This window comes from Leucopleurus acutus, assembly GCF_964270905.1.
Source record: "Leucopleurus acutus genome assembly, chromosome: 9".
NCBI classification, from domain to species: domain Eukaryota; kingdom Metazoa; phylum Chordata; class Mammalia; order Artiodactyla; family Delphinidae; genus Leucopleurus; species Leucopleurus acutus.
Window position 1 is genome coordinate 107,278,970 of NC_139144.1, and position 14,570 is coordinate 107,293,539.

The 14,570-nt window shown below is 41.1% G+C and overlaps 1 protein-coding gene across 3 annotated transcripts in view; it reads right to left on the reverse strand.

Moving 5' to 3' along the window:
- The window catches only part of LMBR1 (limb development membrane protein 1), a 140,814-nt gene that overhangs the window by 51,016 nt on the left and 75,228 nt on the right, over nt 1–14,570 (reverse strand). For all 3 annotated transcript variants that reach the window (XM_082847001.1, XM_082847002.1, XM_082847003.1), the window contains 4 exons: nt 10,791–10,917; nt 10,249–10,317; nt 9,378–9,442; nt 6,305–6,377 (listed from right to left, as the gene is read on the reverse strand). In XM_082847001.1, coding sequence (XP_082703127.1) covers nt 6,305–6,377; nt 9,378–9,442; nt 10,249–10,317; nt 10,791–10,917 — 334 coding nt within the window. The remainder of the gene's footprint in view (nt 1–6,304; nt 6,378–9,377; nt 9,443–10,248; nt 10,318–10,790; nt 10,918–14,570) is intronic.

Sequence of the window (14,570 nt, forward strand, 5' to 3'; positions counted from 1 at the left end):
ACAGACCGGAGCCAGCAAGTGAGATCTGACTTACATTTTCAAGCGCTCTCCTTGACTCACAAGGCCAAAGATGCAGGGAGCCCACCAGGAAGCTACAGAATCTAACCAAGAGGTGACTGGCCACTCAAACCAGAGCGGTGACAGTACAAGGGGTGAGGCGCGGTCAGATGCTGGAGAGGTTTGAAGCGAGAGCTGACAGCTTTGCGAAGGAACCCACGTGGGAATTAAGAGAAAGAGACGCCGAGATATTAGCCTGAGCACCCGGACGAATGGATTTGCCACCTACAGGGATGGGTCCACTCTGACAGAGGCGGAATTAGCTGATCCTGGACTAGATATGTTCAAGATGCCAATTAGCCCAGTGGAGTGTCTACTAGGCAGCTGGATCTACACAGTTGGAGGTCAGCAGCACACAGGTGGTATAAAGCCATGCGGCCAAAGGACACAACCAGAGGAGGGCAGGCAAACAGAAAAGAGAAGTTTAAGGACCGAGGCATGAGGCTGTCCCGTGTGAAGAAGGAATGGACACAGAGAAAACCCAGCAAAGCAGACTGAGAAGCAGCAGCCCATTAAATGGAAGGACAAGGAAAGTGTAGCAAACTGAAAACCAAGTGGAATAAAACAATTTCAAGGAGGGGGAGTGTAAGACGAGGACTCTGAACTTGGGGCCAACCTGGCACCAGCACATCAGTAGAGTCGTGGAGGCAGAAGTGAGTTCAAAGCCAAACGTTCAAAGCACAGAAATGAAGCCAACAAGAATACAACCCTTGGGAGTTCCGCTCTAAAAGTGGGAAAGCAATGAGGTGGTAAGCTGGAGCAGGTAGGAGGTCAAGACAGATGGATTTGCTTTCCTTCCTTCTGAGGAAAGAAAAATTTGTATTCTAAGGCAAGGCAAGGAAAATTTTAACACAAGAAGTTTTCTCTGCCCTTTGGCCGCCTCTCTCACCACACTGTGCACCATGTATCTGCACTATGCATTGACCACACGGCCCCATCCGCAGAAAACCTGCTCAACCATAAAGAGCAACGTTCTCCTGGCACCAACAAGACGACTCCTTAGGAGATAACCTTCCTTCTTAACCCTGTAAAGGACCGCGATGACCCACTACCCACTACTCACTTTGTATGTGTAGGTCTGGATTGTATAAACTGTTGATAATACGTCCCTTAATGCACAGCCCTCTGTCTCAAAAACTCACACAACTGTGCTTTCACCTCTAAGAGGAGGACCGGTTCTTGGAGTTTTCTGAGAGACTGTTCCCAAGTTATAATTCTCAATTTGGTTTGAATAAAATTTTCCATTTCTTTCTTAGATCAACTGATTAGTTTTTCATCGACACTTCCTTCCTTTCCTTCCTCTCTTTCACTTGGTCTTTCATTCTGCTGAGAAAAATCACAGTAATTCTCTATGCTGATGGAAATGATCCACTTGGTGAAAAACTGATTCTGTAAGAGAAATGTAGAACGGCTAGAGTTCTGTCCTAGAATCAGTGAGAAGGGACAGAATCCAGTGCAACAGGGGAGGGCCAACCGTAGCCAGAAGCAGGGACAATGCAGCCACAGTGTAAGGAGAAAAGGCAGCACAAGCAGGGGCAGCTGCAGGTAGGTGGATCCACACAAAGGGAAACGCTCGTGCAAGTTGTGTCATAATTGCTTCTATTTTCTCAAGAAAATAGGAAGCAAAGTTATCACCTGAGAGTGACAGTGAAGACGGTCTGAGAAAAGAGAAGATATAAATAGTCATCAAGGAGAACCTATGGTCATGCACATAAAGAAAGGCCAGGCAGTCATGGTCAGAGGTGAACAGACGTGAGTGCAGAGGACATCCAGAGCTGGCTGGAAGCAAGGCTGCAGTCTCGCCAGGCATGAGTACAACAGAGTGAGAGGGAAAGGGGACTGAGGGTGCACGTGAGGGACCGGTTATAACGACGGCCCAGGAATTTAAACTGTGACAAAGCAAGGGTATGATGGAAAAGGGTGGGGCTGGTAATGAAAAGTTATTAGGATAAATAAATGACACGTTAAGTCTCAATACTGAAGAACTGTGGGAAGTGAGCTGGAAAAATCAGAGCTGGAGAGGAGGACGACTGATTTTGAGATTATGCAAGAACTTGAGCTCCCGCTCATGACAAGGCCGGCGTTATAATCCCAGGCAATAAGCAGCTGAGGGAGATCGCTGGAAGAGAGAGGTCAAGGAGCTCCCAGAGTACTGGGACACTGAAACCACCAAGAATTATGATAGGTGTTGTAGAGAGAATGATCATGAATGAGGAGATAAAACAACAGCCTCCAGGAGGGCGCAGGAACAGCCTGGGGTGGGAGGGGTGCCTGAAAAGGGGAGAAGGCGTCAATCAGGTCAAGGTCCAAAGACGTGAGATTCCAAGTGTCTGAAAGAGAGCAAGAGGAGGCCAGCCAAGGCTGTGGGGAAACAGAGCCCCACCGAGGGAGCTCCCGAGGAAGCACGGTTCTTCACGCAAGAGGGCGAAGGCTGAGCATCCAGGCTTCTGCTGCCGAGTGAGCGCTCAGCTCCAAGTGCTAAAGCAGAAGGTTCACGAGCTAGGGGACAGTGGGAAATTGGGGCAGAAAAGGGACAAAGAGAGACATGGGGAACACAGAGTCTGAGATGCAAAGAACTGCATACCCCAGGCTCCTCATGCCAGCCGGCAGAAAGGGGCAAAGAGCAAAACGCACCCATTATCCCTGCGGGTTCCAAGTGCCGAGAGTGGGAAGGCACAGGAGTCTTGCCAGAGCCGCACGAGCTCTGGGGACGTCACTTTACTCTTGCCAGGGTAGGTGGACGTGAGGGAAGGGGGCTTAGCCAGATGGCGTGGTGCTCGGGCTCCCTCCCGCTCCAGGATCCCATACAGCTCCCCTCTATTTCTTTCCAGGTCTTTCAGCGCTGGACACAACCTTCACAGAGTCTCACCATTTCTTTTCCTGTTCTTCAGTTGACTAGTCCATGATCTTGAGACTCAGCTTCTAAATTCACCTGCACAATGTCTGGTGCTTAGAAGAAGATGTGCAGTAAACAGAAAAGGGAGGAGAAAGAGTGGAGCAGACTGGTAACAGGATGGCTTCTTTGTAACAGTATACCCGTTAGCTTTATTTTATTACTGTATTTTATGAAATAACAATAATATTAACAAGAACAAAACCTCTAGCACCATCAAGGGTCAACGAGAAGCAACGGAGAAGTCACAGGCAGGCAGCCCATCCTAAAGCTACACTGATAACTTAAACACCAGGCATGAAAACCCAACTCCAGGGATATAATAACCACCACAACAAGTCATCTTATCGTCCAGAAAAAATGGTGTTAGTCCCACAGTAAAGCACCTCTTGATATTAAGTATCATGTTTTTTCCAGATAACTGTAAAGCTGGGATCAGTGCAAACCATGCAGATGTTCCCAAGATTCAAGATTCATGCGATGCGCGTCACAGCCCACGCAAACCAAGAAAGCACACTCAATGTGCCCTTAGCAAACACCATCACAAATTCTGGGGTGAATCACCGCTGTAATCTGTATTTTTAAAAATCTTTTACTCTATTCTGCAATTCTTTTTAATAGCCCAGAGTAAAAAAGTTAAAACTTCACTTTTTAAAAATAATTTAAAATATAAAATAACTGTTACAACAAAATACACTTGACACAGTACTAAATAAAATCCCTGTGGGGCTTCCCTGGTGGCACAGTGGTTAAGAATCTGCCTGCCAGTGCAGGGGGCACGGGTTCGAGCCCTGGTCCGGGAAGATCCCACATGCCGCGGAGCAACTAAGCCCGTGCGCCACAACTACCGAGCCTGTGCTCTAGAGCCCACATGCCACAACTACTGAAGCCCGTGTGCTGCAACTACTGAAGCCCGTGCTCTGCAACAAGAGAAGCCACCACAACAAAGCGCACGCACTGCAAGGAAGAGTAGCCCCCACTCACCGCAAACAGAGAAAGCCTGTGCGCAGCAACAAAGACCTAATGTGGCCAAAAATAAATAAATTAAAATAAAATAAAATCCATGGGATGATTTCCATTACTAACCTCCCATGATCTATATTTTCTTAAAAAATAGCAAATCATAAAATACAGTTTTGTTCCATCTTGGTTTTTTCCTCTGCACATACTGATAAATATACTTTACTGAAGCTCACAATTCTTAGTCTATGTTAGTCAAAATGTCCATTTTGCCATAGAACGCTTTATGTTACAAGCCTATTATTTTCTACCTGAAACAGTCCATAGTGCTAACCAACAGCAAACAGCAAAACTATAGCATTTATGCCAACAGAGAGTCTCACTGGAAAGATTTTAATGACAACCTACCAACAGAGCAGTCAGAAGTAGTGCATGGCTTCCCAAAACGGCAGAAAATAAAATTACACTTAGCATTAGCTATCATACCATCCGTAATCCTCTACAAACTATAACATTATTGTGCTAGCTGGAGAGTTTTGTTTATTTTGGCTTTGCCTCATTATATAATACCTTAAACTTCTGGCAAGTACTTCCTTTCCAATTTCTTTTCTTTTTTTTAATAAATTTATTTATTTATTTATTATCTATGGCTGTGTTGGGTGTTCGTTGCTGTGCGCAGGCTTTCTCTAGTTGCAGCGAGCAGGGGCTACTCCTCTTTGCGGTGATCAGGCGTCTCATTGCAGTGGCTTCTCTTGTTGCGGAGCACAGGCTCTAGGCGAACGGGCTCAGTAGTTGTGGCTCGCAGGCTCTAGAGCACAGGCTCAGCAGTTGTGGCCCACGGGCTTAGTTGCTCCGCGGCATGTGGGATCTTCCCGGACCAGGGCTTGAACCCGTGTCCCCTGCACTGGCAGGCGGATTCTTAGCCACTGTGCCAGCAGGAAAGTCCTCCTTTTCAATTTCTTTAGATATAACGAACCACTTTTGATGTGAGGAGCCAAGGATCTAGAAAGATTCTGGAGGGACTTTTTTTCCCCATTGCTGAAGGACAAAGTGAGAAAAGCCTGTATGTGGAAGTTTGTTTTGATTAGACTTAATTCAAATTCTTTAATTCACAGAGCAGTGTGTTTTACCCTCCCTAGCTCTTAGCCTCCTGAGCTGTAAGGCAGAACCAGTATACATCTAGGCTGACACAGAAGCCCCACGTACTGCAGGAGGCAGCTGGACATGTACTCTTTACGATTCAGGCATGTTTTATTACACAGCGGCATGATTACCTAACTAAGACAAATTCATTATAATATTAACTACTTTAATGAAATATGATAAAGCTGACAGTATTGATTAAAGTTATAATTCTTAAATTAAATAGGCTTATATGTTAAAGTAGCTTTAATAGAGTTAGAAGAATAAAAGATACCTGTAGTTCCAGTCTAAAAGTTATCAGTATCAAAGCATATAATTATTACTGACAAGAATTCTCTAGAATAGATACAATCTGAAATTCTTTGATCTAAGAATAAAGCTCTAAATGTTATCAACACTTTTGGGTTGATGATTTAAATTCACTATCTGTAACTGAAGAAAACAGGTATTTTCCTTCCCATTTCTCAGTATTTCACAGTTAAAGTAACCTTCCATTTTATACCAACTCTTGAATTATGGTTAGCTATTAATAATCTGATCTTGGTGGTTAGGTTTTCAACATTTAAAAAAAAACTTTGTAGGAGAAAAGAGTGCAGGGTGAAATTCATTTGAGTAAAATAAAGAAAATTTTACTATGTCATTTCTCTGTTAAACTGTCATTACTCTTTTCTTCATTGGTTCATCATTTGAAGCCAAAAATGATCAGTAATGAAAAATTAAATTTTAAAATCTTTGACATGCTTACATGGTTATCAGCTAACAATGAACAGCATCCCCAAATGACAACAGAGTTCCTAAGTACAACAGAGTCTAATTTGGTCCCTTAGTGTCAGAGAAACCCTGCTTTTTACCATGTATTAGAGATTTCAACAGGAGAGACATGAGGTAGGGATACTACAGTCACTAAGACAACATGCAAATCTGCAGAACCTCAGCAACTACAAGTCATAATGCTTCCAATACGTTAGGATCTGGTAGAAGAGGGATATACCTTAGTGGCCAGTGTCCCAGCACTGAACTGACCCTGCTGGTTACAGCTACTATCAGTTAGGGAGAGATGGGACCCTGACCAAAGTGCCGCTACTCCTCAGTAACCCTCTCCTCACCTGGGAAGTTGACGTGTTTCTCTGACATCTTGGCCTCAGGCAACAGCACAAAGTACTGAGAGGCTTGTATTTTTTCCCTCAATTATCTGTCTTTTTTGAATTAAATAATTTTTTATTCTGGTCTAAATATGTAATAAATACATACCATTTAGTCGTCGCTGAATTGCTTCTTCCTCTAGGGTAATAATATAAATTTGTTCATCCAGGTCTTCAAGAATCTAAATTTAAACATCAAACTATTGAATAATACATTACGTAAGTAGTGCTTACGAGAATATTTAGGCTATTTGGCCTATAATTTAGATAACCATTCAAATTACTAGGAATCTAAATTAAAAATGCTCAAACTATTCTACTTGCAAATTAAGTAGAAATTCTTAGTATATAACTAAGCACATCAAAAGCTGATTATCACAAAATCTACATACATTTAAATTGATTTTTTTCAGTTTAAAGAATTAAAGAACTCTGCAACTCTCTCAATGGCACACAAATGTATGAATTCTAAACATCCAAAAAGCTAAATGCAATAACATCTCTACGCCCAAGCCAATATTTTAGAGCCAGAGGAATAGATCACCCAGTCCAGCACTGGTTTCTCATCTACATTAACCTGCATAATGTGTAAAACAAAAAATCCATAAACTAAATCACTACCATCAATACTTTCCATTTACATCATCATTATATACTAAAAAATGTCCACAAATATTAAACACTGGTATTATGAAAACCATCCTATAGACAGAACCCTAGAAAAATAGTGTGCTAACATACACACCACTCACTACCACAGTATACAACACTAGTAAACACAACCACCAGAAAACCCCACTAACCAGTCACCAATTATATGGGATATTATCTGCACTGTGTAAGGGCTGGTGTGCTTCATCCCCTTGATTCTACAGCAACCCTATGAAAAACAGACCGCTCTCGCTGCATCTTGTAATATGCCAAGAAACAAAGGTTTGGCAAAGAAAAGTTATCTGTCTTCAAAGCCTGTGCTCTTAGCCAGTCTGGGCTGATGGGGACCTAAATATGGATCGGACTTAGTCCTTGACCTCAAACAGCTTATATTCTAGTGTCCAGGAGAGAAACGAAAAATCAAAAAGAAAAAAAAATTATAGAATTGAAAGTAATGTCATAACTGAAGCTAAAATAAAATGTTAACAAAAGTTCAGAAGAAGAAAGATTCCCAGCTTCTATTTGGGAAGAAAAAAGTCTTGGCAAATGGTTTTGATGGTAGTAGCATCTTACCCAATAGCTTCATTTGCCAAAAGGAGGAAAGGCATTTTGCTCAGAGGAAGTGACAAGCAAAACATACAGGTGGAGAGGTACAAAGTACACTTAGCAGTAAAGCTGCTCGATGACTCTGGAGCTTATGGCAGAACAAGGAGTGGTCCAGAGCCCAGGCGCTGAAAAGAGCCTCTGCGTTCAAATCCTGCCTCATCCTCTCAGATCTGTGATCTTGTATAAGCTACCTGATCTCCCTGAACCGCAGATAATTCAACCATAAAATAAGAACACCATCACCTAACTTATGGGTTTGTCATCAGGATTAAATGAAATTATGCATGTAAATAAAGTACTTAGTGCAAGCATATAGCATATACTTAATTACTGAATAAATACCCATTATTATTGGATGTTAGGAACAAGAAAAGAGGCAAACATTAAAAAGTTTGAACATGTTACTAATAATTGACAAGTTTGGGAGAAAATAAGCTTGGGGAGGGGAGATAAGTAGTTTGATTTTGTATCTGTTGAGTTTTCAGCTCCACAGGGCCTTCAATTATAGCACTTAAAATATACTGTAGTTTGTATTCACTCTCTTTTTCTCACTAGGAAGTGATGTGGAAGTGGCAGAGGTGCTCAGGAAAACAGAGCAGAGCACCTTTAGACCAAGGACAGAACTTTAAACATTTGCCTATTTTAGGGGGAAGAAAGTAGAGACCAAAACAACAACAACAACAACAAAAATCCAGAGAATTAGGAAGAAACTAAATGAATGCAATGTCACAAAACCTCTTTAAGAGGGAAGTAAATTTCAAGATTTGATAGGACATGTATTGTATCTGAGTGTGTGTACATTTATGTAGCAGGTTAAAAAATCCATTTTTATTTTTTGAAAATACAAAGATTATTTATTAAAAAACTTTCAAAATTAAGCAAGCATTTACTAAAAGAATGTCTACCATGATATTCTCTCAGTTTTTTCCCTTGATGAATTACACTGATAGGGAAGAAAAACATATAACCATAATAATTTCATAAATACTACTAGTGAAATATAAAGGGGAATATGAGAAATGCAGAGGAAGGAGCTTGATTATTTTAGCTTGAAGAAGAAGTGAGGCAAGGGTCAAAGACAGGTAGTATACGCAGCTGGTCTCAGAGCCAGGACTTCAGGAGACTGTCAGGTGGCTGAAGCAGGTAAGAGGCAGAAGCGAGAGAAAGACCCTCGACATGCCTGGGAAGTGGAAGAACCCAGGCTGCTCTGGGCACAGCAAGTCAGCTGTGAGACTGGCTAGAATCAGTCACCAGGGAAGCAGTGGGGGCAGGGGCAGCTACAGGCAAATTCAGCGGGGACAGTTGTGAAAGGCCTTGTATCATGTGAATAGTTTAGACTTGAGCTTGTAGGCAATGAGGATCCATGAAAATAATGTGACAATTCCCTAGCTACAGGTAAGAATTATGGTCATTTTATTAAATATTTGACAAAATAGCTAGAGGCCCACGTAACTTAGGGACAAATCATCAAAGCTACTACCAACTGAAAATTATTTTTAAATGAATATACAGCATTTCTGAGATTAAAGGGAAAGGTATAATTCAATTAATCAAGATATAATATGCAGACAAACTTTCAGAAAATAACTGCTTTGTAAGTCAAAGAATATATAAACTTTGAAACACAAAAGAGTTACCATTTCATATAAGATAATGGGCTCCTAAAATACCTGTAAATATCTATACATTTTGTCTTCAAATTTGCTAGAAGAATTTCTAGCTGAGTGCCTATGGTTAGTATTTTAAGAGCAAAAGCAAATTTGGTTTCCAAAGATGAAAAAGATTAAAATAAAAACAATGACAATTTGGGTTATAAACACATAAAAATATTCTTCTGTTTCTGAATGCTAGTTTAGAACCTAAAAGATGTTCAAATGTAAAAATGTCTATTTAACAAACAAAATGGTTTACAACATCATACTCACTGTTGGCTTCACCAACAGCTGCCCCATGACTGTGAACATGCGGGAGAGGCCAACTGGAGTGCACACTGCAGAACAGAGAGAGCTCACTTCAGAGTTAGGAGAGAAACTGCTAGCCCAAAACACAGCAAACTCAAAGACTGCTGTTGTAAGAAAACGCTTGTTTCCAATCTAGGTTCTCGCAGTGTTTTGTCACAGGGCTCCTCAATATCACCGTTAGAGAAGCTCTAGGGGTTCGTGCACAGACGACGGGCATTCCTATATTTAAGGAAAGATTCATGGAGACTAAAGGAGGGGTAGGATATGCCAGATTCTAGCAGCTGAATAATAATAAGTATTTTCACTTAAAAGAAATTAAAGAAAACCAACCAGAGAACAGACTAAATTTCAAGTACTAACTGAATCAAGTATCAGACAAGAATATCCGAGAGTGACAACTATAACCTTACATCCTTTTACCTACTTTTATCTGCTTATAACATCTCTGAGACATGTTGAGATGCCTTAAGTAAAACAAAACAAATTGTGAAAAAAAGACTGCCAATTCATCATACAGAATTCCACCATAACCATTCAAAAGTAGAAGCTAGTGTTGTGAATGGGGGGGAGGCACGTGCATGTCTGACTCTCTCCCCCTCCCTGTCTCTTTCCAACTCTGTGGAAGAGGCTTTCTTTAGAGAAAAACAAAAGTATCTTATTATTTCAAGGTTTCAGTTTATCAAAATTCATCTTGAACATACAAAAAAAGTTAAGGGCCAACTTTTAAAAAAATCTCCAAGCTGTTAAGGAATCTCATCGGGAAACGTGTCTGTAATTTTCTAGAACACAGAACAACTCTACTTTATTATCAATATTATGTCAGAAAAATACTTACAGAGAAGTAACAAACATCCCATCAATGATATACAGGAATATAAATAAGGTAGGTAGAAATCCCAGAGATCTATTAAAAAATGTAAATATATTTTAGTGCATCCAAAATACCATACATTGATATATAGACTGACTATAAATTAATGTATAGTAAACATCATAATTGCCTATTTGAATCTACTAAACCATATAATTTCTAAGTTGTACAATAAAAAGATCTAAAACAGAAGAACAGGAAATAACCCTTTTGCAAAACCTGTTTGGAGGGAGAAAATGAGCCTCCATGGAATTTTAAGAACAGAAACCAATTAACCAAAGGAAGAAAAAGAATCTGAAAAGCTGCTTTGCTCATTCTACATACAAGAAACACACAAACATTCATTTCTTTCCTTAAACATGTCGAAAGACTTTTTAATTTTGTAAATTAACAACAAGGATTAACTATACAAAGAACTATTAAAATGTTTTAAAAAGTGAATGTGTAAATATATTCCAAACTGTAGTCTCCACTAGAGAAACTGGTTTGAACAAGTCAATCCGTACCATATAAAGATTCCATACTCGCAGCGTCATTGTCAATGAGCGCCAAGGCTACCCACACTATCCCAAGAATAAGCAAGGCCAGAAGAATAAGCATGACCAGAGTTTCTAAAATTCGGGCTCGGATTCCCTGAAAAATATAATAAAGATATAATTTTAATACTTTATTTCATCACATGAACAATTAGGTTTCTGTCTATACGAAAGCATAAAAATTCTTTGAAAGGGGAGGAAATTTACATTTATTAGCAGGACAAAAAACACTAAATGTTTACTGTTGTAACGTTTAAGCTGACTTTTCAAAATTATGTAAAACACCATTAAGCTTTGAAGAAAGTACCAAAACAATTCTTCATAAAAACATTTTGCAGAGCCACTTTAAACAATTAATTACTTTCCTAACACTTTCCACCAAGAAAGGAGATTAACAAATTTTTATCTGTGATTCTAATCAAGGGAATATAAGGCTAATTAAGGTGACCGCCAAACAGTTCCAAGAACACCCAACTTGGGGAAAGCATAAAGCACCATCTACTAGAGAACACGGGGGTTCTTAGCTCCCCACAGCCTCCAGAGCCCTCTAGTGCCCAGACGAAGAACTCCTCGTGGTAATCCAGCCTTAGAAACCGTTGAAATGGATAGTATTTATATCAATTAAATAGCGTCCCTTTCTCCACATTAGATAGAATTTTCATTAAATCCACGAGGCTGGAATATAATAAAGAATCATCAGGCACAATTTTGTTTTAAATATAAAACAAATTCTGACCTCAGGGCCAAACGAGAGGCCAGACTTATAAAATCAACACCTACGGGACAAGGCAAAAACAAAAAACAACTTTCTCATATGCTTAGAAAGTCATCACATGATTGAACCTGTACCTAAATGTAAAGATTCATGTTGATATTTTATACTGTAATGCACTAATTTACAACATCTAACACACCAAAATTATATCCATGTTTCTCAATAAGTCACGTAATCTTTCCTTCCATATCAAAGTTTAAAGATATGAACTATAAATAAAAATCTAAAACATAGACTTATTTCAATTTTGCCCTAAATATTATTTTCTAATTTCTGAATTACAGAAACAGGTTGCACTTAAATCATAGCACCCCAGTTCCTCAAATTCAATAGGAAAGGAAATGTCCTAAAGCCATGGCCAAAGTGTTCCCAGCCCTAAATGATGACTCAGAGTTGAAGTGGTCTTTTCTTCTTAGTCCAGCCTTACCAGGACTGCCCCTGACAGGTTAAAATGTGTCTTCAAATGGAAGAGTCAGGGCACCTTACACACTCACAGCTAGGGAGGCCGGTAAACCAGAGTGATGACGACCAGTATTTTATTTAACACATTAGATCTCACAGTAGCTATTACTCAAGTGAGATGAAACAGGAACAGTCACAAAATGCACTACTAAAAAATACACTCCTACTTACTGAAGAACTCTCTGAATCTACACTTCACACATTCAAACCATTAGGATACCAGAACATGACCACTACCTTTTAGCACTGATTTTTTTCTCTCTTCCTCTCTTTCTAAGCAAGAACCTTTTAATCACACATTAAATATTATCTGGAAAGTCTATAAATAAAAGATAAAAAGAGTAGGCTCTGGAGTGCATGTGTTACACCCCCTCAGCTTTGTCTTTTTCTGCCTCTGACTGGAGCCCTAATCCTGCATGCCTCTGACCAGCCCATGGGAACATCAGAGCTCTCAAAACATGTAACACGTGTCTTAAGTGTTATGATGTATGAGCTAAACAGCAGTGCTACTTGGAACTGTTTGAGACCTGATGTCCAAAAAATGGGCATTTTAATAATACATGTTATAATTATTATATTAAGCAATTACAATGTAACAATAAGTTTAAGTGTTATAATGATAATAAATTTGGGGAACCAATCACCAATAAGATTTACACACTTCCTCTGATATTTTGGTAAGAAGTATTTCTTAGCAGTTAAATTTGTTTTTCATCAAATCTGTCTGTGTTGGAAGGCAGTGCTCCATGGGTCTCTCCCACTTCTGTGCATCTCACAAGCAGAGGCAGGGGCAGTCCTCACTCTGGACTGTCTTTTCAAAGACTTCTGTACAGCAAACAGCCTTGGAAGGCAGAGATGGTATCTCTGCAGTAGAGGCAGGTCTGCTTACCGTACAGTGTGAAAGAGAAGGTCCCCCCGCAGAGCACAGGGCAGGCAGGCTTGCTTGCACCCCATTACAAATAATGCGGGCTCCTCAGCCACGACACGAGCCCACTGTGGGGACAGCTCTCACCTGGGCCACATCACCCCATGGGGCTCGGGGTCCTGGGGAACTGACAGGAACAGGAGGCTCCTGTGCCTGCACGCTAGGTAATGAAGCCTCTGACCCAGGAGTCTGTGTCTACAACCAGGGTCTGTGAGTCTGGCAAACTAACCTGTCAGCTTGCAAGTACCATAATATCTCAGACCTCTGCAGTTCTGGAAAGCTTTGGGCAACAAGAATGGAAAGCTCACACAGCTTTCTAGGTAAGAACAAACAAGGGCCCACACAGGTTGGGTTCAGGGCTACAAGAAGACCCCCAGGATCGAGCCATGAATCCTCTCACCCAGGCCGTAGGCAGAAAGGAGAAGTAAGGGCCCCCATGACCTGGCAGCTGGCAAGTGTCTGGGGTCTGAGCTGTGAAGGGGAGTGAGACAACCCACCGCCAGTCTGGCTACAGCTCCCTCTCCCTGACCGGAAGCAGGAAGGGGTCTTACAGTGACAATGTCCAGCAAGCCTTGCAAGGCCAGCTGAAAGGAACTGTCCCGTCTAGGACTACGGTGACAGGGAACTATTTTTCTTGTATACTTGGTGCCTTGTTAATATTTTCCGAATTTTTTAGAGTGGATGTATATGACTTTAAGAAATAGGAGAACAAACTAATGTTGTTTTAATTTTCAATTTTTTTCTTACAATAATAAAGATCCAAGAGTTTGGCACCGGTAAGAATAACTTTTAAAAAATATCCAAGTTCAGGGCTTCCCTGGTGGCACAGTGGTTGAGAGTCCGCCTGCCGATGCAGGGGACACGGGTTCGTGCCCTGGTCCGGGAAGATCCCACATGCCACGGAGCGGCTGGGCCCGTGAGCCATGGCCGCTGAGCCTGTGCATCCGGAGCCTGTGCTCCGCAACGGGAGAGGCCACAACAGTGAGAGGCCCGTGTACCGCACACACACACAAAAAAAATCCAAGTTCGGTTTATGAGATAGACAGTATAATAAGCTCGTTAAGAGCCCCAACTCTAGCAGCAGACCACTTGGGCTCAAATCCTGTTTCCATCACTGATCAACTGTGTAACTCTGGGCAAATGCCTAAACCACACTGTGCCTCAGTTTCCTCCTTTGTAGAATGAGTTTCTTAATGACACCCTTACCTCATGGGTTGTTATCAGAACCAAATGAGTCAACATGTGCAACATGCTGAGCTCAATGTCTGGTACCTAGTAAGGATTAACCGTAATAACTCAAACTGTTGCCTTTGTGTTTGGAATCTCCAAGGCTCGGGAATTCGCGTATCATTTGTCTTTCTCAATTAAATTTATACCACCTTCGAATGCCACCTTGTCACTCTTTCCCATCTTTGCCACCTACCATGTACAGAACTAGAAGAAACAATCCCATCTTTCTTGATACATGAGCACCCAGTTCACAAGAGCTTCTCATCACATCCCCTGCCACCCTAAGTACCATACATGCTCATAATGAACCTGACCTGCATTCTACTATGGCCGCCCACACAGCTAACCAGACCCCATC